The 26,181-nt window shown below is 43.6% G+C and overlaps 4 protein-coding genes across 9 annotated transcripts in view; 2 read left to right on the top strand and 2 right to left on the bottom strand.

Annotated features, from left to right (window-relative positions):
* slc29a1a (solute carrier family 29 member 1a) overlaps nucleotides 1–3,348 on the top strand; it is a 32,402-nt gene extending 29,054 nt beyond the window's left edge. For all 4 annotated transcript variants that reach the window (XM_066697355.1, XM_066697356.1, XM_066697354.1 and 1 more), the window contains one exon: nucleotides 165–3,348. In XM_066697355.1, coding sequence (XP_066553452.1) covers nucleotides 165–276 — 112 coding nt within the window. In that variant the 3' untranslated portion in view covers nucleotides 277–3,348. The remainder of the gene's footprint in view (nucleotides 1–164) is intronic.
* Nucleotides 3,349–6,239: 2,891 nt separating this feature from the next.
* Nucleotides 6,240–10,095, top strand: LOC136719106 (coiled-coil domain-containing protein 177). Its single transcript, XM_066696942.1, has one exon. It carries the CDS (start codon nucleotides 6,322–6,324, stop codon nucleotides 8,071–8,073), a length of 1,752 nt encoding a protein of 583 aa, XP_066553039.1. The 5' UTR covers nucleotides 6,240–6,321; the 3' UTR covers nucleotides 8,074–10,095.
* A 5,039-nt stretch (nucleotides 10,096–15,134) lies between these two features.
* LOC136719088 (zinc transporter ZIP9) lies at nucleotides 15,135–19,135 on the bottom strand. The gene is made up of 7 exons (XM_066696919.1): nucleotides 18,785–19,135; nucleotides 17,822–17,927; nucleotides 17,357–17,536; nucleotides 17,163–17,231; nucleotides 16,876–16,961; nucleotides 16,634–16,768; nucleotides 15,135–16,509 (listed from the first exon to the last, which is right to left on the bottom strand). The coding sequence occupies exons 1-7, from the start codon at nucleotides 18,878–18,880 to the stop codon at nucleotides 16,252–16,254; spliced, it is 930 nt and encodes a 309-aa protein (XP_066553016.1). The 5' UTR covers nucleotides 18,881–19,135; the 3' UTR covers nucleotides 15,135–16,251.
* A 1,025-nt stretch (nucleotides 19,136–20,160) lies between these two features.
* Nucleotides 20,161–26,181, bottom strand: part of LOC136719229 (CSC1-like protein 2) — a 45,696-nt gene continuing 39,675 nt past the window's right edge. For all 3 annotated transcript variants that reach the window (XM_066697078.1, XM_066697080.1, XM_066697079.1), the window contains one exon: nucleotides 20,161–26,126. In XM_066697078.1, the coding sequence (XP_066553175.1) occupies nucleotides 25,947–26,126 (180 nt within the window). In that variant the 3' untranslated portion in view covers nucleotides 20,161–25,946. The remainder of the gene's footprint in view (nucleotides 26,127–26,181) is intronic.

Genomic DNA, 26,181 nt, shown 5'->3' with positions numbered 1-26,181 from the left:
TGCGGTTTAATCACGTATCTCACCAGACGTTTGTTACTGCTTGATTTGTTGTTTTTACTGGCTTCTATGTTAACCAAGGATTCTGGGATTGGGAGTCTTAAGTTGTGTACAGATCTGTACTGTTGTGTCTCTCGACTCAAGGACTGTTTGTTTTCTGTCCACAGGAAAGTGTCCCCTCATGAGGCCGAGACTGCCGGAGCCATCATGGCTTTCTTCCTGTCGCTGGGCCTGGCCCTGGGGGCGGCATTCTCCTTCCTTTTCCGAGCAATAGTGTAACTGTGGAGTCCCCCTGCTTCATGACTGTGCTGGACGTGGGTCCGCCTGGGGTTTTTAAATGAATAAGTCAAATTTTTAAGGGCCATTTACCTTACAACATTGATCCACTGCGTTTTTTCACACTGCGAACCAAACCCATGGAATTTAATATTTTAAATCTCGAACATGAGTGAAAACGCTGCAGGAAATTGGATCATTGCCTTGACCACAAATATCACAATGGGTTTGATCTTTTTGGAAGAAAACAAAAAAAAACCACCTGGATTCCCCACCATATCGCGATTCTGGAGCACGTTTCTCAGCCCCACCTGGTGTATGGTTACTGTCCTGAAGGAGGGAATAGACATAGGAACGAACTGTACCAAATCACTGAAGACTTGCATCAAGAACTCTCTCCCATACAGATCATGAAAAGATTTACAACTACATACTGGGTAACTTGCAATCAGGTTTTACTCAACACAAAAGGTTTGTCGCTGCAATTCTTCCACACGCTGCCGAGTACTACTGCTTCTCCCCCTCTGTGTTTTGATTTAAAGTCCAGTTTGATGTCGCACTCAAGTAAAAACAATCGTATCAAAAGCAATAAACTTTTCACAAAATGGGTGAACAATACCAGATTTTGATACTGCCCAGGGGTTTCAAACACTTATTCTTAATATTTGTATAAATGTGTGTATTATTTACGTTGCCAGTATTACTGCTTTTAATATTTGTACTGATTGTAAGTGGATTTTGTTTTGTTATCTGTGTATATATTACTTTAATACCTTTATAAAAAAAAAGCTCAGCTCAATGAAAACAACAAAGGTATAATCTATTTATGGCTTAGATGGTCAAGGGAAGCGATCAGGCCAAACACAAAACTTACATTGCAGGTTATCCTGGAGAGACAGCGGCCTTCACAAATAACTGCATCTGAAAATGAGATAACCAGATGTTTAGCACTGACTTTCATTTCTAGATTGAACTGCCAAGGCATAAACTGGGCTACAGTTACATGCTAGCTTAACAACTAGCTTTAAAGCGCTACAAAAGTTGTCTCCACTGAATAATTCATTTTAAAGACACGAACATTCTGTGTAAATCCTGTCTCTGAAGCTCTTTTTCTTTTCGCTTTCCCGACGAGGAATGAATATTTTATCTTTAAAGGGTTCTGATTTGAATCGCAGTTGAAAGCAGAGAAGTATTCCTGAACGTAGCTCTATAAATATGTTTAGAAGAAGCGTTTGAGATGATGGCAACAGTTCAGGTACTTTTAGATTTCCTCATCCGCACACTGGCCAGGAAAAAAAGTGTCGGGGGAATTCTCCCTTTGAACCATTTCTATTTCTAACGGCGCAGCACTCAAAAAAAGCTAAAATGCTGTGGTTCTTTAATGTACAATCAAAACTTTTATATCTGCGTCTTCATTATGAGCTGAGTATCAAAAAGAACCAGAAAAATTAACTAATGCAACAACAATAACTACATGAATTGTGTTTATCCGGGAGAGATCATAAGTGGAGTGGTCTTGGTCTGTTTCGCTTTCCTTTTTAATCTATTTTAACTAATTGCCTCCTCAGTCAAGGATGTTTTCAGAATATCAGCACTTATCTACAACCTTTCTTTGTGGGGTTTTTTTTTTTTTTGGTGTTTTTTTTGCAAATGTTTAACCAAAACAGTCATTAAATTATAGATGCAAGTCAACCTTTTTGTCAATTAGTAAGTTAGTTATAAGTTTTGCCACTTGTTTTGAACTTCATTAAAATACTCTGAGATTAGTCATTTGTATTACTTGCTAGAACAACGAACGTTAAAAGAGCGGGACCTGGAGCTCTGCAAAGGGTTTCTGGTTCTCAATCTAGCCGAGCTCTCCATTACTTAATTTAGCCAATTATTTGCAAAATTTGAGCCTTTTAAGAATTGTTTCCCAGTTATATTGATCTAAAACAGTGGTTCCTAGCCCTTGCCCCCAAAGGAGCCCATATCTGCCGAGTCTGCAGTCTTCCCGCTGAACTGAACCCATTAACTCGTCTAATGATTGTCAACCTTCATCCAGGCTGTAATGGACTGGGTTGGTAACCTCGGATGTAATCTAACTATGAAACCTGCAGTGATTTGGCCCTAAGTCATCAGGGTCACCAACTGCATTACAGACCTAGCGTTCACTCGTTCTTTCTGTTACCTTTAGAGTTATTGGTTCTATGTCTAGTCATTCAGTTGCGTTTCGGGGTCTGTATTTTTGTTGAAACAGTAGTTGTTCATGTGAAAATGAACTTCACATTGCTGTAAAAACTGTCCTCGGTGTAGGTAGGTTTGTGTTTAAAATACGCTCTTATTTCTTGTTCCACTCGACTATTTTCTTTAGTCATGGCGTACAGAAGTACATTTGTAAACTTGTTTTCTCAAGTGGCATGTTTTTTTTGCACAAATGGTTACAGAGACCTCATTGAAAGCACTTCTGTCTGGGTCAGTCTGTTGCCCACATGAGTTGGCAGAAATAAACCACCACACTTGTTCTTTTCAAGAAACTGCTAATTGAACTAAGCAATATCATATTTTTAGTGTGTGCATGTGTAGTGCCAACACAATGTACTGTCGTTTTCTTTTAAATGTCTACAAAGTTAAACGTGTTGTAAAAGAGCTAATGTAATGTAAGCTTCAGCAGCTGTAACCCCAGACAGAGGGAAAATAAGAATTCCTCTTTTGTTGGAGTGAGTTGGATCAACCATAGATAGCTGAAAACTTGTCTGAAACTTTTCAAACTCATACCTAGTACTGTGGGTCAGTATTGCAATATGACCATGTTACTATTACATTATCTGTATGACACTGCTGACAACGGGACTAAACCAGCATGTACCTAATATCGATACACTGCCACAAATCAAATGGAAATCGGATTCCCTTTCTCTAATACCAGTGCCTGGAAATGTATAACACGATAAGGTAAAATTGCTGTTTTGTCTTGCATGTCAGCAGTATATACGTTATTAAAGAGCTTTTAAGTGATAAAAAAAAGTAACATCTGAAGGGAAGAATGTAGTTTTCTATACATTTTGTAAAATAAAATACGTTTGGTTTACAGTTGTTTTGTGCTGCTGTTTGTGTGTTTTTTCATGACGGCATGAAGATAAATCTATAACTGGCTATTGATAACTTTATTGACTAATCATTTATCTCAACAATTCTATATATTTCTTACGGTTCCAGACTAAGCTGAGCTGTTTTTCAATGATATAGTGGGAACACTGGGAGAACTTTAAAGATCCTAAAACAAATATTCAGCCAGTGCAGAAAAAGGTTTGTCACCAATCACCACTTTCAGTACTGTAGCCATAAGTTACATTCTCAGAAAACAATGGGCATGAGTACATGTGTGAGGAACTTGGCAGCCAACGGGCCTCAGTTAGAGATCATGTTCAACGCATTTCCCCAGTCTTTAACGTCAAGCAGCCAGTGATCAAATGAAGATTAACGGAAACAGAATCCATTAAACAAACATCTGTCAGGGTGTTTTTGTGTCCTAGAGCCAGGCTCTGTCTGCTGCTCGAGTCACTCAGCTGTGTTTAATGTGTGTTAATGACACAGCCCTTGTTTCTTATTTGTCTAATTCTCATTCATTAAAACAAATCTTGGGGAAACCAGGAATTACTGGAGGTCAAAGACGTAATAGTGAAATGCTGCTAAAAATACCACCTAATGTGTCACTAATGGGTGATTTATTTGATTTAAGTAATCACACCCACCTCTCAATTAGTGCATTAGAAAGTATAAAAAGGTCAGGTTTAGCCTGTCTCTAACAATATCTTTTGTCCTTTTATTTTCAGATTATTAGTTTATCAGAAAACACGTGGGGAAACCATATAGGCCAGTTTGTCAAATGATTGACAGTTGCTTAAAAAAGAGGTTAATTGTAATTCTTAAACTAGCCAAGTATAGTAGAATAAATGAAAAGGAGTCTTAATGGTTAACGAGAGGTCTACACCTTTACCTTTGTTCGAATAACCTCCACGGGAATATTTGTTTTGCATTAACGCGCTCTTGTTTTTCCCTGCTTTCTCACTCAGTCCCCCCCCCCCGGTAAATAAAGCAAGTTAGTATTTAGCTCTCTGATTCCCGATCCATGTATACAAGTTGCCTATGCAAACATCTCCACAATGGGCTCATGTACACTGGGAATGGTATTGTCAAGCCCCATTTATATTCCTTCTGTAGCCACTGAGAGAACAGAGGTTACTGCAGACTGATCATTCAGAAGAGATCGTGTATTAGAGATATTTAACACAGAGATAAATGTGTTTGTTTAGGTTGTGATGCCATACTAGACCTGAAGATGCGGAAAAAGATTGGCCAAACGCTAGTGGTATCTTACTGTAGTGCTGATCATTTCTGAATTACATGCACAGCCCCTGGCTGGAATTGTTAATGACAGCCAGTAAGATGTCTGGATTACTGTGCACAGCCTTACTAACAAAACTTTTTAGTTTTTTGTTGTGGTTTTGCCTAATTAGTCCTGTTGTTAACAGCATGGTGTAGTCAATCATAATCATAATCAGGACGCAAAGTTATGGTCAGTTTTGGGGAAATGTGCACTGGTCACACTGAAGATACGTATCGAACAGGACCTAAACTACTGTGAAATTAAGAAACTAAAAGGGATTGCATGCAATTCAGAATGTTGGTCAGCGCTGAAGTGTTGATGCTACATATTGCTGTTGTCTGACTGAACACGTCTCTGACCGAACAGCTCCTTGATGGACCCTGCCACCTTCTACCCCCCACATCATTTTCAGATGCGAGTGGATACAATGTTCACGCTGCAGAGCACTGCAGTCTGAGCTCTGGCTTATACCACAACCCCCCTCCAGGGTCAGTCTGAACTTGAGTCAAGTGTGGGTGCCACAAGGGTTTTATTATTGAGCGTGAGAACATTCCAGAGTCCATCATGGCTGCAGAAAGCCTTTCACCAATACAATGCACAAGTTATATATATAAATAAATAAAACAAAAACAAGCCATTTTGCCAGAGGCATCATAATGTACTAAAGAGCCCTTCTGTTGCCGGTATGGCCCCCTTCTCAGACCCCATTCATCTGTGCTGTGAAGGCAATGTTTCTCTCTCACATTTTTGCTGTGGTCCCATAGCACAGGCCTGAACGGGCTACTAATAATGTTCTTTTACACAGATTTCATTATTTTACACAGTAGGGCTTTTAAGTAAAAAAATGTATATGCAACTTATTAAGGAACCAACGTTTAATCAGTTACACAATTTAAAAAGTCAAATTTAAGCACATTTTTAGTCCAATTAAGGGTTCGGATGTAATTGAGACCTCGGCTGGACTATTACTGGGAAGCCAGTTTACTAGTTCATATAGATTTTTTTTCAAAGGAAAATTACAACATGCTCCTCAACGCATTTCCTAACTTTTACTTCCTGTGGACATCTACCTTGACCTACACACGGTTCTAGTTCAAATACAGACAAGGACTGACTGTGAATTCCCCAAAACTACCCTGTTCTACTTTTCCCAGATGTTGACTTCCATCTGCTGGCCAAACTCATATTGCAGGCTCACCTGTACACTAAAACAGGTCACACATGCGCTGCATTACACGTCACATTCGTGAATAAGGTGTCATTTGATAGCATGCAACTAACAAGAAAACACTTCTAAGCCCAAATAACAATTGCATCACACTATAGGTCAGGCTCACACATATTGCATGCTAAGCTGTCGCAATGCTGACTTTCCAACATAGTCTTACATATTTTTGGTTTTGTAAATCGGTCAACACAGAGCACAGAGCTGGTGAAATAAAATGAATTCAATATACAACAATGATATGAATTCTGCATTAGCTGGAGAAAGACGCAGTCATCCGCACGCTAGGGGGCGCTCACGGCGGCGCAGTGTGCGGAAAACAGGAGCGCCGGCCTGCAGTCTGCGGCACTGATTCCCATAGAGACGGGCAGGGCGTCCTCACGCCGGCGGCGGCGGCTGTTGAGCGCATTGTGAGCCGGGGCTGCGCAAATACTGAGTTAACAGTTTCATCTGAATGGCTGCCGGTACTGAGCTGCACACAGAAGAGCGCAACATGCAGGCCGAGAGATGCGCTTCCCCGCTGCTGCTGCACCTGGATCTGCACAACTTCGAGTCGGCCGAGGCGGAAGGCAGCAGGTACGTCCTGACCAGCCCCCGGTCCCTGGAGGCCTGCGCCCGGCTGGGGGTGAGGCCCGTCGAGCTCCTGCACAGGGACCTGTCGGAGCTGCTGGAGGAGAGCCCGGACAGCCCGTGGGAGGCGGTGGCCGAGCGGTACGAGATGCAGGAGAGGGAGCGCAGGGGGCGGCTGCGGCAGTGCCGGGAGGAGCGGGAGAAGGTCGTGCAGGAGCAGCAGGGCAGGAGGACACCTGTCCCACAGAGCGCCGAGGGGAAGCCGGACAGAAAGGAGAAGGATGGGGAGGCTTGGACAGGCATTGGATTAAGTAAGTCTCCAGAATGGGCCATTAGTGAGTCAACTAGCAAGGGGCCCGTCCCTTTCCATGCCAGAGAGGACAGGTCTCCTGCAGCAGAGGGGAAGACAGACAGCCTCAGCCTGGGCGATCTGAGCCGCTACCCGGCCACAGAGAAGAGGCTAAGGAAGCTCGTGGGGGAGATCCAGAGGGACATGAGCGTCACCGTCCCCGAGAGGGACAGGAAGATCGCCACGCTGATGCTGGCCAAGCACGCCGAGGAGCAGGCGCGGCTGCGGAGGAGCAGGCGCGCCGAGCAGCAGCGGGAGGAGGCCAGGAGGCAGGATGGGCTGCGCCGGGCCCAGGAGGAGCGGGACAGGCGGAGGGAGCTGGGCCTCAGCACGGAGCGCTGGCAGCGGGAGCAGGAGGCCCGCCGGCGCCGGCTGCAGCTGGAGGAGACCCAGGAGGCCGGGCTCAGGGAGCGCGTGGCCGTGCTGCACGAGGACCGCTGGAGACGGCTGGCCGAGGAGCAGGAGGCCCGGCGGCGGGGGGGCCTGGAGGCGGCGCGCAGGGAGGCGGAGGGCAGGAAGAGGTGCCAAGAGCAGCAGCTGAAGGAGAGGGAGCGGGAGGAGCGGCTCCTGAAGGAGATGCAGAGCAGGGAGGCGCAGCAGAAGATTGGGCGTGCCAGTCGGAGCCGGCTCCTGAGGCAGAGCAGGGACCGGAGGAAAGTGCAGCTGGACAACCAGCACCAGAGGCTGAAACACCTGCTTCTCAAGAAAGAGGTGGAGAGCCACGCCCAGACACAGGAGCGGCTCAAGAGGATGGCTCTGGAGCAGAAGCTGCTGAAGTCCAGCAGGAACCAGCAGCAGGTGGCTGAAGCCCGCCTCCAGAAGCTGAAGGAGCAGGCAACCTGGGAGGAGGAGCAGATACAGAGGGCCAAGGCCCAGGCGGAGGCGAACGAGAGGGAGCAGCAGAGGCACAAGGAGGCCTTGGCCCGGGTCACCGAGCACCGCATCCAGCAGGCCGCTGTGGCCGCGGAGGCCCAAGTGCAGCAGAGAGCGGCGCTGGCCAGGCAGAAGAACGAGGAGAAGGAGAGGAGCCACCAGCTGCTGTGGGAGAGGCTGCGAGAGGAGGAGGCGCAGCTGCGCAGGCATCTCAACACCAGCATCGCCCTGAAGGACCTGAAGACCGAGCAGATCCTGCGGGAGAAGGAGGCGGCCGTGGAGGAGTCCCGCCGGGTGGCCCGCGCCTCCTTCCACATGAGGGAGAGGGTGAGGGAGCAGATCCACAGCCGCTCCTTCGACCAGATGGCCCTGGAGGCCCAGCTCAGAGCCAGCCTCACCAGGATCAAGCTGTGAGGCCCAGACCACAATCTGGCGCTCACTCACACACACTCAGGGGAGAACAAGTTATTAGTGCCATAGTTGAACTCCAAATGAACAACATTGTGTAGCTATTGCGATTTTTCACAGCATGTAGTCCAGTCAACTCATTTACTGTTCATGTGAATGAACAAAAAAGGTGGATCAGTTAGCTTTGCTGTCAGTGTGTTTTACAGGTGCTGTTTCCCTGGAGTTAGAATAAACATACCTATGTGTGTGGAGTTGAAAGCATTCATTGTTTAACTTTCATGACATGATATTGTTAATGTGTGTACATTGTGTTGACTTGTGCAGTGTGTAAATATTTATATACAGTGCATTTTTTAATCGGTTCTTTTTACCAGCCTGTCAATATTCCTGTGCCTTCTGACTACGGGTCACGATGGTGGCAGATATTTTGCCCACTTTCCTTTGTACAGGGAGGCAAGTATTAACTGTCAAAAGAGATCAATTCTCATGCCAACATTTTGGATTGCTTACAAGACAAATAACTGAACTGTAGGTTAGTGGAAAGGTCGACACATGTACTGCTGCTGGGAAAGTACAACTTCAATAGGAGAGCTATCAATTTAAATGTAAGATGTGTATGATTTTAAAGTCAGGTGGTGTGAGGGGGTTAAATCAATGTCGATCTCAATCCAGGTTGCTAGATCAAAGGCGTTTGCTCGTCGTGGCCTCAACGCCAGTGTTGTTGGATAACATTACAAACCCCCACCCGATCCAACTGTCCTACATAACAGAGACACAGAGCTCATTGACGAGCCGTATTTAGGTCAGCTCTGAGGTGTTTAGTTGTTTAAAGCTGTGAGAACCAAGAATCCAGTGCCATCGTGAGCCCTGTGCCAAACCGCAATCAATACTTGAATACAATACACAAAACTAAGATAAAATAAAAACAATGGCTCAGGAAAACAATAATTCCATGTATTTGCATCAGCAGGTACCGTGCTAATGAATCTTTCATGAGAACACTACCAAAGAAACCCACACATTTGTATTATTAACTTCACGTGGGCTTGTTTTCTGTCCTGAATTTACCCTGCGCCTCATTCCCATGCGCGTCTTCACCTCCTCATTGCATTGTTCATGTTTAGTTTCTCTTTTTGGCCTGAATTCCTGAAGAAAATCTACATACAGGGGCTAAATCGTTCACAGTTTGAATTCAGAGTATGGAGTTTTGCAGGTTTTTCAAATCAAGATCTTGTGGGGGGGCTTTTTTGGACCATTTTGAGTGGGAAGAAAAACTGTTCATATTACAGTGACTGAAATCCTTCCTTATATTTTAGGTTCGAAAATCAATTTACCCATAAAAACCTTTCCAGGGAACTAGTTTTGGGTTCTAATATTGTGTGGCAGTTAGTTTGTAACTCTGTTAAACAATTGAACTTGATTGCTGAAGTACATCCTGAAAGAGAACTGCTTTTAAATCTTATCAGGCACCATGGTTATCAGACTTCAGGTATTACAGTAAATGTTTGAGGGAGTGTTTGTATATACGTTTAATCAAATTATTTGGTGTATTATTTTATTTTTTTATATATGGAAAAAAAACTTTAAAGTTGATTTTATATACTTTAAATGTTTTCCTTTTTGTTACATTAGTTTAAAATTATTTAAAAAATTATGTATGTATTATATTTCTCTATCTTTCTCTATATATATGTCTTCTACATCTTGTGGTGCAACACCATTTTGTATCTTAAGGCTTATTGTTGAATATTAATAAATAAACAGACAAACAATGCATGTCAAGGATACCTGGAGCAATAAACGTGTAATACGATTAGGCTGGAAGTATAACACCATCTGCAGATGTAAATCTCCTAATTTGGGAAAATCAGACAGTAAATTGTACACAGCCCCAGTGACAGGCTAATGTTTGACTTGTTTTATTTAATGATTGTAAGCATAATTTGATTTGGAATTATCTGTTTCAGATTGTGATTTCTTAGTACATTACAGGAAAATAAATGACTTCAGCGTGCGTGTTTGCTTTTACATCATCTTGAGTCCTGCTTATTCATTTATTATATTGGATTACCCTAAAAATACTTTTAACAAATTTAAAGGGTGGATCTGGTATACATACAAAATAAATAAATAAAAAACCTGATTATAACAATAAAACTGATTATTGTTGTTGAGCTACTAGAGAATGTACAATACAGCACATTTTGTACATCCATTTTAATGTATACTCCTGTAAATAACATTGCAACATAGGCTGTAATACTAAAAATGCTATCATTACAGATATTAAATCCTACATTTGGTAAACAAATATATAATTCCACTATTCCATTCTAAAATAGGTTCTTATTTATTTTCATATTCTCTCCACCAGGGGGCTAGAAACGCTTCTAATAACTCCTGTGTTTTGGGTGTTCAAACAGCCATTTTGTTCGGTCGCTCCCCTTCTTTGAGGCCCTGGGACAGGCAGAGTAATTATGATTTGACACACAAACTGCCACTCCATTTAAAGTAGAGTTTCACCAATATGGCATGTTTGGTGTTAGTACATCTTTTTAAAAAAAAAAGGATTTCCTGAAATCTTAAAAAATGAGGATCTGACTCATTTTCACAGATTAGTTTGCTGTATTTCCCTATATTGCATATCTGTATTGCTTTTTAAGCCAATTCATGTAGATATTTTAGTTATATCTGTGGGGATATGTAGGAATATGAATGATTTGACTTTCATCAAGCCAGCCAATACAAAGGTGGATAAACCAGATAGTTGAGGCTATAAGTGCAGATTCCCTTGTGGCTTACTCCATTGTGTGCTGGCCTGAAACCTAGCAGCACCTGAGTTCAAGTCCTGGTGTGATATCTTTCATCTATTAATCTGGTGTTTGTGCTGTGTTTTGGTGCCAGAGGGGGCGCTGTGTTGGGGATATAGCAGATCTTCAAAGAACTCCCTGTGAAGTGCTCTGTGGCTCACCAGACAGTGTGCTAGTCTCAAAGCTGGTGGGTCTTGAGTTCAATTCCTGATGAACAAACAAGCTTCTGGAAATCTGTTCTTGTCTTCAGTTTTTGTGCCAGAGGGGGCAGTGTGAGGGTGATATACCAGATCTTTGAGTAAGCAGCAGGATAATCCTTTGTGGCTCACTGAGTGCAGTGCTTACCTGAAAGCCAGCAGGATGTGACTTCAAATCCTGATGCAGCACCTGTCTTCTGCATTGTTTATGGGATTTTTTCGTGTGTCAGAAGGGGCAGTGTAAGGTTGATAAACCAGATCCATAACTGTGGCAATGTGGCTCACTGGATGCAGTGATTGTCTAGAAACTGGCAGGACCTGGGTTCAATTCCTGGCTAAGGAGCTTAAGGTAAGGAGGTAAGTACATTAAGGGATCTAATACTAACCAATGTTAACTGTGGTGGGGTGATGTAGGAAGCTGGTAAAGGGGTTTGGTAATCTAGGTGGCAAACAGAGCGAAGCTTTGGATCAAGGGTGAGGTGAAGGATAGGCTAGATTAAGATAGATGTAGAGGAGTGAGGGGAGGTGTGAAGCTAGGATGCATGTGGAGGTGGATGTGGGAGAGTTGGTCAAAAACAGATGGCTCTCTCTTTTTACCCCCTTGACAACCACCCCCTTTCCTGCATCCTACCCTTCACAACCACCTGTCTTCTTAGCCCTCTAGACTACCCAACCCCTTTACCTGCATCCTAACCCACCCAACTCTCTGACAAACCCACATCCCACAACCCACAACCCACAACCTGCATCCAAGCCTCCCCCTACACAACTTCTACATTACATGACTCTACATATTACAGCATTACATATCTTGATATACTTACCTACATCACCAGGATTTGAACCCAGAGCCTCTTCACTTCAAGACCAGCACTATGTATAGACAGACACCAAGGACTCACTTTCTAGTTGATCAAATATCTGGTATATCAACCTCACACTGCTGTCCCTGACCCTAAAACAAAAATAAAGAGATCTTCAGAAGACAGCTGCTCTACCAGGATTTGAACCCTGGTCCTACCAGTTACAAGGCAAACACCATATCCAGTGAACCACACTGACAGTTAAAAAGCTGGTTTATCAACATTACACTGCCCCTTCTGACACTAAAACACACCAAAAACAATGGATTTGCAGATGACAGGTGCTACATAAGGATTTGAACTCACATCCAGCTGGCTTCCATGTAAACACAGCATGCAGTGAGCCACAAAGGATTCTCCTACCACTTGCTCAAAGATCTGGTATATCACCCTCACACTGCCCCCGTAGCACTTAAACACTGCACAAGCAACAGATTTGTAGAAGACAGGTGATCCAATAGGATGTGAACTCAAGACTTGCCTACTTTAAGACCAGCACCCTGCATGGTGAGCCACAGAAGCCATTCAGGTGTCTGAATATGTGTTATATCCATCACACAGTGTCCCCTCTGGTACCAAAACACAGCACAAACAATAGAGTGAACTCCAGTCCTGCTAGGTTTCAGGCCAGCACACAGTGGTGTGAACCACAAGGGACTCTGCAGTTACAGCCTCAATAATCTGGTATATCCATCTTACACTGCCCTGTAACGTTAAGGTCTGACTGTCATTAAACAAATTGACAGACAAGTCTCTCATCTCCATAACTTTTAATCCACAGGATGGAGCAAACTAGGCACAGTGCCTTGCTCGAAGGTACACACCTGGGATTGAACCCAAATCTCTTCACTCCAGGGGCCAAAGCCCTGACCCCTATTTCCCAGTGCTGCCTAACGTGACCCAAATTTAACTTACATCAAGCACAAATCTAAGCAACTGGGACTGAATAACTAGCTAGAATAACTGGGTTGTATTCACTCCCAGTTTGACTGTTTTCAGTTGTAAATTAGAACATGTATTTTTTGTTGACTTTTTTCCAGATTGCTGGAAGAGAAAGTCCAGGCCAGAAGTTATCGTATTTGCAAATTACTTAATTGCTAGTTTCTGCGAACCGAACACTGTGAACTCCACTGCTCCAGAGCAGACACTGGATAGTAAATAAAATCAGATGAACAGCCCTGGCCATTTTCCCAATGACCTCCTACTGCTCCCTCAATCAGCTTATTATAAGAGAAGTTCATTTGGTGACATGAAAGATGGAGCTGTTGTGTGTTGGGGACTTGAGTCCACGCCAGGCCGGCCTAGTTACCCTATGAAAGGAGCTCTGTGTGTTCCCTGGCGCAGCGGCTGTGCCAAGAATGTCAGGGGATCCTTCTTCCTTCAGGGAGTTTAACTTGGGAGCCAATGGGAGGAAGAAAACAGAACTAAAGGCTGGAAGTGAAGGGCAATGAAAACATTAAGTCCTGCAAGAGACATCCTGAAGTCTTTATAGGATATTTAGTGCCTTTTTATCAGACCTGCATGAAGTGCATGCCAATTAAAAAACTGACACAGAGAGAAAGAACGCTGGGTGTGAGGAAGATGCTGCTCACGCCCAGGGGGGGTCTGTCAAGTTTGCACACCTACCTATCTAATAAATATATATATATATATATATATATATATACACTCACCTAAAGGATTATTAGGAACACCATACTAATACTGTGTTTGACCCCCTTTCGCCTTCAGAACTGCCTTAATTCTACGTGGCATTGATTCAACAAGGTGCTGAAAGCATTCTTTAGAAATGTTGGCCCATATTGGTAGGATAGCATCTTGCAGTTGATGGAGATTTGTGGGATGCACATCCAGGGCACGAAGCTCCAGTTCCACCACATCCCAAAGATGCTCTATTGGGTTGAGAGCTGGTGACTGTGGGGGCCAGTTTAGTACAGTGAACTCATTGTCATGTTCAAGAAACCAATTTGAAATGATTCGACCTTTGTGACATGGTGCATTATCCTGCTGGAAGTAGCCATCAGAGGATGGGTACATGGTGGTCATAAAGGGATGGACATGGTCAGAAACAATGCTCAGGTAGGCCGTGGCATTTAAACGATGCCCAATTGGCACTAAGGGGCCTAAAGTGTGCCAAGAAAACATCCCCCACACCATTACACCACCACCACCAGCCTGCACAGTGGTAACAAGGCATGATGGATCCATGTTCTCATTCTGTTTACGCCAAATTCTGACTCTACCATCTGAATGTCTCAACAGAAATCGAGACTCATCAGACCAGGCAACATTTTTCCAGTCTTCAACTGTCCAATTTTGGTGAGCTTGTGCAAATTGTAGCCTCTTTCTCCTATTTGTAGTGGAGATGAGTGGTACCCGGTGGGGTCGTCTGCTGTTGTAGCCCATCCGCCTCAAGGTTGTACGTGTTGTGGCTTCACAAATGCTTTGCTGCATACCTCGGTTGTAACGAGTGGTTATTTCAGTCAAAGTTGCTCTTCTATCAGCTTGAATCAGTCGGCCCATTCTCCTCTGACCTCTAGCATCAACAAGGCATTTTCGCTCACAGGACTGCCGCATACTGGATGTTTTTCCCTTTTCACACCATTCTTTGTAAACCCTAGAAATGGTTGTGCGTGAAAATCCCAGTAACTGAGCAGATTGTGAAATACTCAGACCGGCCCGTCTGGCACCAACAACCATGCCACGCTCAAAACTGCTTAAATCACCTTTCTTTCCCATTCAGACATTCAGTTTGGAGTTCAGGAGATTGTCTTGACCAGGACCACACCCCTAAATGCATTGAAGCAACTGCCATGTGATTGGTTGGTTAGATAATTGCATTAATGAGAAATTGAACAGGTGTTCCTAATAATCCTTTAGGTGAGTGTATATATATATATATATAGTGGACTTTATCCACATTTTTGGATGAGAAAAGTATAAGAAAACCCGTGTGTGGCAACACAAGGACGACCTGGGGCGAAAACTTAATGGACCAGAGCAAGAAACAGAACCCAGAGTGAAACTAAACTAAACTAGTGACCCGTTCTGGAAAACAACAACTTACCTCAAAATACCTTAGAACAATTAATCTGGGATTCAAAACAGATCATATTCGATCCTGTAATTCAAGTACTCAAGTTTATAGATAAATATGCAAATCTGGCTTCCTTGAAAAAAAAGGGTGGAAACAAATATCTTCTTGGAACAATTTATTATATTTACAAGTGGGAAAATGACACGGATACAATTCAAAATAAGGTATTTTAGGAATGTCATCTTACCAGGCGTAGACTACCTCCAGTATACATGTCCCCACTCCTTTTTTAGTACCAGAATCAGAGAATGGAGGAGCAGCCATGCCTCAAGGTGTGAGGTAAGAATTATTTTAAGGATGGGCCTTATTAGCTCAGTAGCATATTTAGATTTGACATGTTATTTTTACTTTTCTGGAACATTCATACACCTTTCATAGAACCGTCGAAAGCAATCCAACAATGTTCCTCCAGAGCAAACGGTAGAGCTACACACAATGCTACGCCATGAAGGGAAAACAATTAATTCACAAATAATCCAATGCCATCAGTGAATGCCTCACACACATTTTATGTCATATGTGCAGCACTGCGACTTGAGCATGTCAGCAAAATAACTGTAGTTAATCAAACACTATTTCCAAGCGTTCTTTTTGTACCGTAGTATTGTTTAATTGTTGATTATGCAATGTTAATGGAAAATAGCCGTCGCGTTGCAGGGCTCACCTTGCGTAGCCGCTATGCTTTACTGTAATTGAGTAAATGTTTAAGTCCGTCTTCAATGTAAACTCCACTAGAATCCTAAAGTACCCCAAAAAAGAATGAAGAAGTCAAGATTCCACAGTCGCAGCTGAAAGTGAAATCTGCATTTTGAAAAGGCTTGGAAGTACACACACGTGTTTGATATAAACAACAAAAAGTTATCTATATGTTAAGGAAACCTGCCCCCTTATTAAGCAAAATTTGAAAGCTTAGCACATCCCTGGGTGAAGGAAAAACAATTAACCAAAATAACACCAAAATCGGGGGCAAGTAGACCGTACCGTGAGCACAAATTCCAAAATGGTTCCTCAAGTCTCTCAAACATACATCTCACAGATCTCATACCTGAACTACTGTACCTGAAAAATAAAGCAGAACAAAAAACATTGGCCAGTGGCGGTTTCCTTCATACACCGCAATCAAGTCTCACATTATTTCTTAATCGCATTGCATACGGCGTAGTGCTGTAGATGGCAGCCGAATTGAGCAGTGGCCGAACTAACATGGCCAACCCTGTCTAGTCATCACGGAGTCCCAGAGACAGCAGCACCGGAAGCCCCGCCCCTACGACGAGAGTGAGGCTCTCGAGGAAGCTGAGCCCCCCCTGCTGGTAGGCCCCGGTGCCAGGGTGGTGGTGGAGGTGGGAGGATCGCTGCTGCCCCCTGCTGCTGATCTCCGGTAGGACGTGGACGGTGGCCACGTACAGGAAAGTCCCGGCCGAGAAGAGCATTCCCACCCCAGTGGCGCTCAGCTTGTGTGCGTAAGAGCCGCCCGTCTGCGGAGAGGGGAGAGGAAACTCGGTGAAGTCGATGCCACAGGCGCCTTGATTACACTGCGCTCTCCGTTTAACTGGAGAGTGACTGCCCCCGACCACAGCCAAATCTCCATTACTCACTCACCACGCTCAGAATGAAGTACGTGGTGATGGCCAGCAACGGGGCAGCTATGGAGAAGGCAAGCAGGTGCATCTGGATTTGTCTCTTCTCCAGGCCGGCGTGCATCAGGAAGGAGACCAGTCCGAATGCGGCGGGGGCCTGCGACACAACGACACACAATGGATGGTTCAGCTCGTTTTCAAGTTTCCCTTTCATTGCTTTATTTTGCCTCCAGCTCCACTGCCTCAGACACACAGCTCTCTCACCTTGTGCAGAATCACGGCAAAGAAGACGATGACTTGAATGGAGACCTGAGATGAAGCCACTGCTGCCCCCAGCGCCACCCCGTCAGCTACCGACGCAATGAGAGACACACAGGAAGACAGGGGTCAATCTGACGGCCCTTTAGTGCAAAGAGCTTTGTCAACTCAATATCAAGCCTGGGCCACTTTCTTCTTCATCCCCACTCCCTCGCCCTTCTAACACAATTCTCTCACATTTCTGAAAGCTTTCCCGCCCTTGTCTACTGCATCAGAGCAGCATTGCCCAATACCTGCAGCATGGATGACCAGGCCCACAGTGGCCGTGATACTGGTGCTGTTTGACATGCCAGTCCGTGGATCTGCAACAAAGACAAACAAGGAAAAAGATCCGCCTTCGTTAGCCCATTCCAGTTCCCAGCTTCACTTCGGGTGCTTGCAGTCAGTGAACGTTTGCAACCTTGTTATTCTCCTCATCATCACTTGCCATGTAAGGAGAAGTAGCTGCCGACCTGGTCCACGACAAACATGAGGACGAACCCCACTACCAGAGACACGCCGATGAAGAAGTGTGGGGGGAGGCCCTTCTGCGCCTCGGCGGCTGGGGATGGACTGGCCTCGCTGTTGTTGTCTTTCGCCCCGTCCGGTAGGCAGGGGGGCGTGGCGGCTGTGTGACGAGAGCACAAGACTTAAATACAAAACAAGAACACTCCTGCACCCAACATCCTCAGAGAAAAAACAGGAGACTGGGTCATCTGTACCGGGCTAACGTTGCCAAGACAAATCCATACACAGGTGCATTGAGTGGATTGCCCCCGCTGAAGCGAATAAGGACAAACTGGGTCACACAAGCTTCTGGGGACGATATTTGATGCAGTGAATCGTGGAATCCGCTGAAACACTGCCCGTTATTCGGACAGCCGGACCTGCTCCTGAGCCAATCGCGTCTCACCTTTCCACGAGTCCTCCAGCAGCTCCACCCCCTCGGGAATGATGATGGCCAGAGCGGTTCCACACAGCAGGCCAGCGCCCAGGACGCTCACAAACTGCAGCTTTTGCTGAAAAATAATGAGCACGTGGTTTTGTGGGAGAGGTAGCACAGGTTGTCACGTCATTCAGTGGAGCTCTGTATGGTTAAGATAGTGAGAAGATCAAACTCATTTAATCGGACAGAGAATGGCATCATTAGCAGAAAAGGGACTGATACAAATAACTGTGCATTTGTATATTATTAATTAGTTCACACACGTTTTGTCCTAACTTAGTGCAATAACTGATTCAAATGTAGAGCTATATATATATATTACTACAGCTATAAAAAACACACCAATATAATTATGCATTATAATATAGACTATTGTAGATCTCAGAATCTCAAAACAACTGACTGACGCCCAACGTTCACTCGTTTCATTTTTTACAGCTATGGCTTTTGATCATATTGTTTAAAAATGTTTTATACCCATCAGAAGTTCACACTGATTTGGCACAGAAGTGCATACTAGTACTGGTGTGTACGTATGGTGGCTGCAGTCTTTGTTTGGTTGCTTCTTACAAACACATGCAAATGATTCTAATTGCCAATTAGTGTCACACACCACAACTCCGGCGACGGGAACAAGGCAAGGACAAACAAACAGACGAAAGCATAAACAAATCAGTGCCATCTGACCTGTCTGAAACCGAAACCGGACGGCATTGGCACAGAAATAATAATGGGACACTCAACAGCTGCCAGATATAGCAAGGATTGACCATAAACACGATGCGATTAAAAAGCCAGACTGACCTCTTCTCTCTTCAGCTCTCGCAGGACCAAAGTTCACAAACTGAAACTGGAGTGGGAGGCGACGTGACCGTTTCTAGAAGTAAAAGGACACGGCGGGATGTGAAGAAACAAAGCACAAGCTCTTACCTCCGACAGTTTGATCATGAGGGGGATCAGCCCCAGCAGGAAGCAGCCCAGGAACATTGCTGCACAGATTAAAACCACCGAGAGCGCCCCGTCCATGGCTCCCTTAACCACAGCTCCCCCAGCGACTGGTCAAACTGCCTCGTCTCGTCTCTGCTACTTCCCCACGAAATGCTGACTTTAGTGACAGCGCATTTCGGGTTTCCCCCAAAAGGGCAGCCTTTGGGTTGTCTTCCAGTGGGATGGCTGTGTATAGATAAGGCTCCCTTCCACGTCGCTGGAGAGACGGCGTGACTCTGACTCCGCTGTCATTCCTCTGGGAGACACTTGAGACTGTCGCCACCTAGCGGTCGCACCTGGAAAAACCCACGCAACACCTTCCAGTAGGCCTGGGTTTTTCAATCCGGTCCTGGAGTACCCCCTGCCCTGCTGTTTTTCGTTCCAGCGGAGGTCTTAGTTGCTTAATTGAATGCTTAATTGAATTATACATCAATATACCATTCAATTAAGTAATTAAGACCTCTGTTGGAACAAAAAACAGCAGGGCAGGGGGTACTCCAGGAAAGGTTTGAAAACCCCATGCACTAGGCTACTCCAGGCTTTTGCAGGTCTCCTTAAATCACCAAATCACTGGATACCTTGAACACGGGGACATTTTCCCTAATTAAGACCCACAATTGGCTCAATTAATCAGTTAACAATCTGGATAGAACAAAAACATACCCCGTGGCTCACCAGGACCAGGGATGGCCACCCCTGCGCTACTCCGTTAAAAAAATACAGGGATTCATGTAAGCCCATATATACCTGGGTGAGGATAAATGTACATAAATCTAGTACTGGATGTGTAGCATTGAATATGAAATGTAAGTAAAATAGCAGTACTATAGACAAGCATGAAGTCAAAAATACATAATAGGTTTCAAGATCTGACATTTCATTATTTGGTGTGATGTATTTATGTTTGTATGATGTCAGGTTTTCCAGGTCAGTTGTTACCATATAATAGATTCAGTTAAATGTCATTTAAACGACTGTAAATCAGTGACACACTTCTATAAACAGGAAATTAGTCTGCATGTCGCCACACCTGACACAATGGACCTTTCAGTCAGGGCGTTACACGTACGATGTTCAAATGACAACGGGTCTTCTGTTCTTCATTGGGAATAATGATGTTATAATGGAAATGCAACACTCGAGGAGTATGTGACTTTGAACGATGGTATTCTGTTACATCTGCATTCTTTAAACACATCCCCTTTACACTGTGTGTCCATGCAAAACAACATACATTTCCCCATGTCGCACTGGGATTTGCTACCATCTCCTTACTGTGCCTGGGCTGGCAGAGGTTACAAATAACAGGATGAACCGAGGATGAATACCGATTTTATTGTTGTTCAAGGAACTGAAACACATTTACAAATGTTTCACCATACAGACACCGCCTTTAGACAAAAACAATACAAAACAAAAAAGAAAATGCAACAAAAACAGACAAACGAAAAACAAAAACGGCCCATTGAAACTGCAAGGTCAAGATAAGTACAAATGAAAACTCCTATAAAGAGACTTGTCATGGCAAAACATATACTGTAAAGCAAAGGATTAAAAAAATCTAATGTAACTACCTGTACATGTTAATTTACCCACCCACTCCCATGTGCGTCACTTACATAATCTGTACATATGTACTTATAAACACCACACTACCTTTACTTTACAATGATAGTGCTGTTATTGAAGGCTATATACAAAAAAATATTTCACATTAGCACAACCTTGACCATGACTACTTGGTGCTTTCATACCACAGCCTTTGAATTTACCATGATGGATTAGAAAAATGTCATAATAACAATAATAAAAATTACAAAACAAAATCAAACCAACAAGTAAGCTGACGTTTGTTTCTTGTCTTAAGGAAACAATTAGTGGGATACCATAGTGGAACAACAATGCAGGTTACTGTGGTTTAGGCCTCCTTTGAAATAGTAATGATATTATAGCTATCCATTGAGTTTTATTGATTTATTATTATTATTATTTCAATATATGTTATGGAATCACAGACATTACATCCTGAAGATGCATAAGAGGACAAAGTGACTTTTTTGGTACGGTTTACAAAAATAATTCAAAGCTTTTGTGCATTTTAAGACTCCTATATACTGTAACTAAAGTATTGTTCAGAAAGAACTTGTAAATGAACTGCTACCAAAACATAGGGGCGCTTAAGCTGTACAGCGTAGAAACACACGGGCGTCTGAGCTGGTTAGAAAGACAGCTGGCTACTTCATTTTAAATACATTAATTTCAAACCCTTTACGGGAGTGTGTTTACAGTAGTTTACAACACATGCTCACAACAGCAAAGTAACTAACCACAGGACAGAGAAACGAGGATGATGGGGTTTTTAGATTTGCTAATAGCGTGTCCACATCAGGACGAGTTTAGAAAAAGTTCTGCCCACCCAGAGTCCTTAAAAATCACACTTTCAAGGACTGAAAATATAAACAGCAAATAACTTTGAGAACACATTCAAAAACACATGTGCTTTGCATGTTCAGTTAAACGTCGGCCTAGTTTAGGTATGAATATCCTCACAATAGGAATCGTACAAGGGCACGTATGTGAATGGTAGGTCTAGGTATGTTTAGTGACACGAACGACAAAGGTACTTAATTTCCCCTGTGGGCAAGATGCTCATAGCGTTGTTCGTGAATCAGATGTACGATTTTCTCGCGTAAAGCAAAATTCAGGCCCCAAACAAAAAAAAACGAAATTAAATGAAAATCAACGAATGCCTTGAAAAACAAAACAAACATTTCAAAAACCACAAACCTGAGCCTCAATATTCAAACATTGCACTCAGACGTATTTTTTAAGCCTTATATTCGATGCATTCATTTCAGTCCCGACTGGTGTAATATTGCGTATTCCTAAAGTTATCGGCACAACATGGAAACAGTTTGTCAGACATTTCCAGATCAAGTACAGAGAATAAAAATGTATAGAAAAAGTCAGTGTATACAGAGACCTCTAGTGAACAGACTCTTATTAAAAAAGTACTCGTCTTTCATGGATCCCCGTTCAGCACAACTTGCGTTTCAACATCCATCGACAACTCTGTCCAACTGGTTCCCGTTTTCCAGGAATGTCCACTGAACCTCATCCAAAACATACTGGACAAAAACAAGCTGGATCTCAACTATTCCTAATGAAACCTGACCTCTTAACTTTTCCTAAACAAGTCCTAGAGTTATCCTAGCTTATTGTCTACCTTGCGTTTCTAATCAATCTATCAATCTCCGCTGTGCACAGAAATCTCAAGAGATCCTGCTGTAAGTGCCAGAATTAGTAACACTATTCATTGGTACTGTACATCTGCAAAATCGTTTTTTTCCTCTCCCTTTCCATTCTCAAAACCCAGAGTAGATTAGTATATTATGAGCTGTTACTCCACAGTTGGTTTTTATATATTCGACCAAACCAAAGGAAAAACAAAACCCCCAACCAGGTATCATGTATGTGTTTTACAGAGATGCCTACATCACAAGAAATGAAAATAAAATTCAACATGCGGACAGTCTTGGACAACTAGTTCGGAGTTTGGAGAACTCTGGTCTTGTGCAATATCTGGAGTATTCTCAGAAAATCTGGATCACTGCCATCTGATGCTTGTCTGCAGACACTTGGTTAAGCATGGGGTGCTAGTATATTAAAGCATATTGCCCCCGCATTGTTCTAGAAGAAGTGGCCATACTGCAGTGGGAAGGGCAGGTGTTTTTGCCCTCCCCAGGCCTGGGCCTCTTGATTCTGAAGATGCAACTGAAAGGTCCCAAGATGGTGGTTTGGAGGTGCACAGATCAATATTCAGTTGAGGTGTGTGCAGCAGTGACCACAACTAATTCAGCCTTGAGGCCCACCATGTGAGAGAACAGATTCACCCAGCAGGGGTTTTGCCGGCTAAATCAACCCACGTTCAACAGGGCTTTGCTCTTGTTCACGATCGTGAGCTGAGCGGCTCACCTAGAGAGGGAGGGCATTGCACTGTGGAAATGATCCAAATGAGACAATCCACCGAGGAAATGATTTTTTTTCTTTTTCTTTCCCCAACTAAAATCAAAAACCAAAAAGCAAACCTTTTGTAGACAATGCCCTACCACTGGGAGCACACTGACTCAATATAATTGAGCTATTACTACAAGTTAAATGCAGTAATTCAATATTATTATTTTTTAGGATTTTGTCTTTCATTTGTGAAGTTCCTTCGCTTTGAATCAAAGAGCTAATCACCCCGGTCGTCCGTCATGACCCCTCCTATGAATCTCCGTCCAGCAAATTGGTTCATGCAGCTCCACCTGCTCTTTAGTAAATTGCTATTATAGGTTAAAACATTGCATCCTTAAAGAGGCAGATAATCCACTGGATTCAAACAGCCCCATTCTTTAAACTACAGTCTCAAACGTCTTGATTCACTGATCCTTCTTACTACCCTTCTCAACAGAGGCCTGGGTCTTGCTCAACAGTTTTTGCACCCTACAGTCACCTGCCGATATTCAACGCAATCATCGTTCACAATTTAGGAAAGCAAAAAGCTCACGAAGCGCTGTAACTCCTGAATGGTTTTTGTGTTCTGGTTATAGTCATAAGTGAAACTCGGTACATTGCTTGTATGATGCGTTTAGATATGTTGCGGAGTCCATGAGGATCCCCCCCCACCCATATATTAGTATACGGTAACAAAGAGAAGCCCAGCTCTGAGGGCACAGTGTCATCCTGCTGAAGACGTCAGCCTTACACATTTGAATGTAGCATTTAAAAGTTTAACAGAAAATATGTGGGGTGAGATACAATCCTGATTTTAATGGAGACCACGGCAGGCTGTGATGGTTGATAATAGATACCACAGCTTAAGGGATATACACTGGTCTTTAATGCAGGCTTTTCTCCTATCAGAACTAGGCTATTGCTGAAGCTGCTTTTATAAGGAAAACCAAACAATTCCCCAAAAATATAAACTTAGCACATGAACTGAAAGAACTGGTGGTGTCCTCTTCAACACATTGAAGCAATATTCCAGTTCAGTAGTGTATTTACAGTAGTTAGGTAGGTATGATAGGTGGAAAAATAACATTTTGATTTTACAGTAACCACTGTACTACCTCACACTCAATCTACACCAAGCAGGTCCCGGGAAGCCTGGTTTACAATCATGAAGTCAATCGCTCTTTGCCATTCAGTTGTGTTAGAGGTATCAGACTAAACTGTACAGGGAATCGATCAGAAAATGGGCTGGCGTTCACTCAGAGCAGAGAAGACCATCCGGGCTGTGGATGCATGGGATGAGTCTCAGCAAACCGCCATTCCCATGAGTTTGGAAGGGGAAAAAACCCTCAAAAAAGCATTCATCATTATGGATATGGAAATGGCCTTGCTGTTCCACTTCTAAACCGGCACACAAAGACTCTGACGTAATATGGTGAGAGTGACAACGGTCAGCAACGTCCAGTCCACCTTTATGCACGGGTTGCACCGATGAGCCAACACAGTGTAGGAAACATTCTAGTGTTGGCCAGGAAAGTGGGAGAACAAATTTGGACATGCACTCTATATACATAAGCACGCATATGTAAAAAAAAAAAAAGAAAAGAACAGTAAAAATGTCAGTTATTTGGACTTATCACAAGGGCTTAAGTCTGTCCATTGTCTCAATTAGCGACAAAGTAATTGAACTGGGCAAGCATGTCCATGTGACGATTATGTTTCAGAGGAACGAATCGAAATATCCAAACCATACAGGTTTATTCATTTTTGTTGCTCTACAGCATGGAAAATGTCATGTGTAGTAATGTATTCACAAAATGGTCTACATTAAGAGCATTAATCTATTTTTGTCCTAATCAATATCCCTGCTAAAATTAGCGACACAAGTAACACTGAGGGGACAACATTTTGTACAGAATAGCATTTACAGCCGGGTACTCCGTCTCGGTTACAGAGGGGGACTGCGGACAGCACTTAGTGTTTGATTAAGAGGATCATCTTTTCCAGACTGTGATTAGAGAGCTTGTATATCTGCCCCCGGCCTGGACCGAGCCATTCCTCTGTGTGCGATTCCCACTATGCCCTGCCCCTCAACAGTACGAAAAGCATATGTCCCCGGTAACATTGATCGGACAGTCCCTGCGGTGCAATACAATCCTCAGTAGTTTTCAGAAGAAAAGTATCAAAAACAGTGCAAAAGCTAGCCCTGGGACCGAAGCACACGGAAACCCTCATCCACATACAATATCAGTCCGTATTCAGTGTCAGGTATTCTGTTTGGTAGTGGAACTTTTTTTTTTTTTTCCTTATTTTTTTTTTATACAAATAAAGCGAAGCACTGTGTTGTAATTAGTGTTGCAAACAAACAAACAAGCCCAGTGTGAAGGAAAATCAGTGTTTTCTCTTCTTGGGAATATTACAAACGTGCAAGGCATTGTGTTTGTGACTCTTCAGTCCTTCGATGTTAGACACAGTGCCAGGCTGGGAACACAGTTGCTACTTCGGCAAGTAGTATTTTTTTGTTCTGCAGCAGTACAAAAAAAAAAAAAAAAAAAAAGATGCAACGAGGTGTTAAAAATAAATAAAGCAAATACAATATTCACACCTTATGGTTTTAGTAGTCTTAAATATATAAGGGGGGACCTTACTGAACACCTATTTTATTGATTTATTGATTTTATTTAGCCTCATTGGTGATGTATAAAAAAAGTCCTCCACCGGAATTTATTTATCTGGATAAAAATTCTTTCCGGTTTTGTTTTGTCAAGCCCGACAAGCGTTAGAAAAATGAACCTACAGGAGATGCGTGTAACTCTTCCCTCTCCCCGGTGGCAGAAAACCAAACAGTGGCTGTAGCGGTTGTAGAGCCCTGTGGTTACCAGGCCCCCCACAAACCGAAGACACAGACGCATGGAGAGATGGGCGGGGAGGGCGAGGGCTGTGTCAGAGAAGATCCTGGAGTCTGGTAGCGCTGTTAGTGTAGTGTTGCGTTGAGTTGGTTTCCATCGGTACTTCCCCTGGTCCTTCTTTCATATCGTACTTTAAGGTCCCTCTCTCTCTCTCTCTCTCTCTCTCACTCTCTCATTCCCTCGGTCTCTCGCAGCATCGTCTGTTAATGGTGCACCTCGTTGGCTATGAGGCTGTCCTCTCCCGAGTGGAAGTCCGCTTCGTTGATGCCGTTCCCTGCATTGATCATCTCTTCATCCTGGGAGGAGCCCTGGCCATCCTCTTCCCCGCTGCCGGTGCCCGTCTCGTCCGAGTTGGGGTCCTGGAGCACCTGAGCGATGTACATCTGCCGGGAGGAAAGCCAAAGGCGAGGAGGAGACAAGAAAGAAAGAAGTGATGAG

The sequence above is a fragment of the Amia ocellicauda genome, chromosome 23 (genome assembly GCF_036373705.1).
Source record: "Amia ocellicauda isolate fAmiCal2 chromosome 23, fAmiCal2.hap1, whole genome shotgun sequence".
Taxonomy (NCBI): domain Eukaryota; kingdom Metazoa; phylum Chordata; class Actinopteri; order Amiiformes; family Amiidae; genus Amia; species Amia ocellicauda.
Note: the sequence above shows the minus strand (reverse complement) of the source record. Positions and strands in the feature narration are given on the sequence as shown.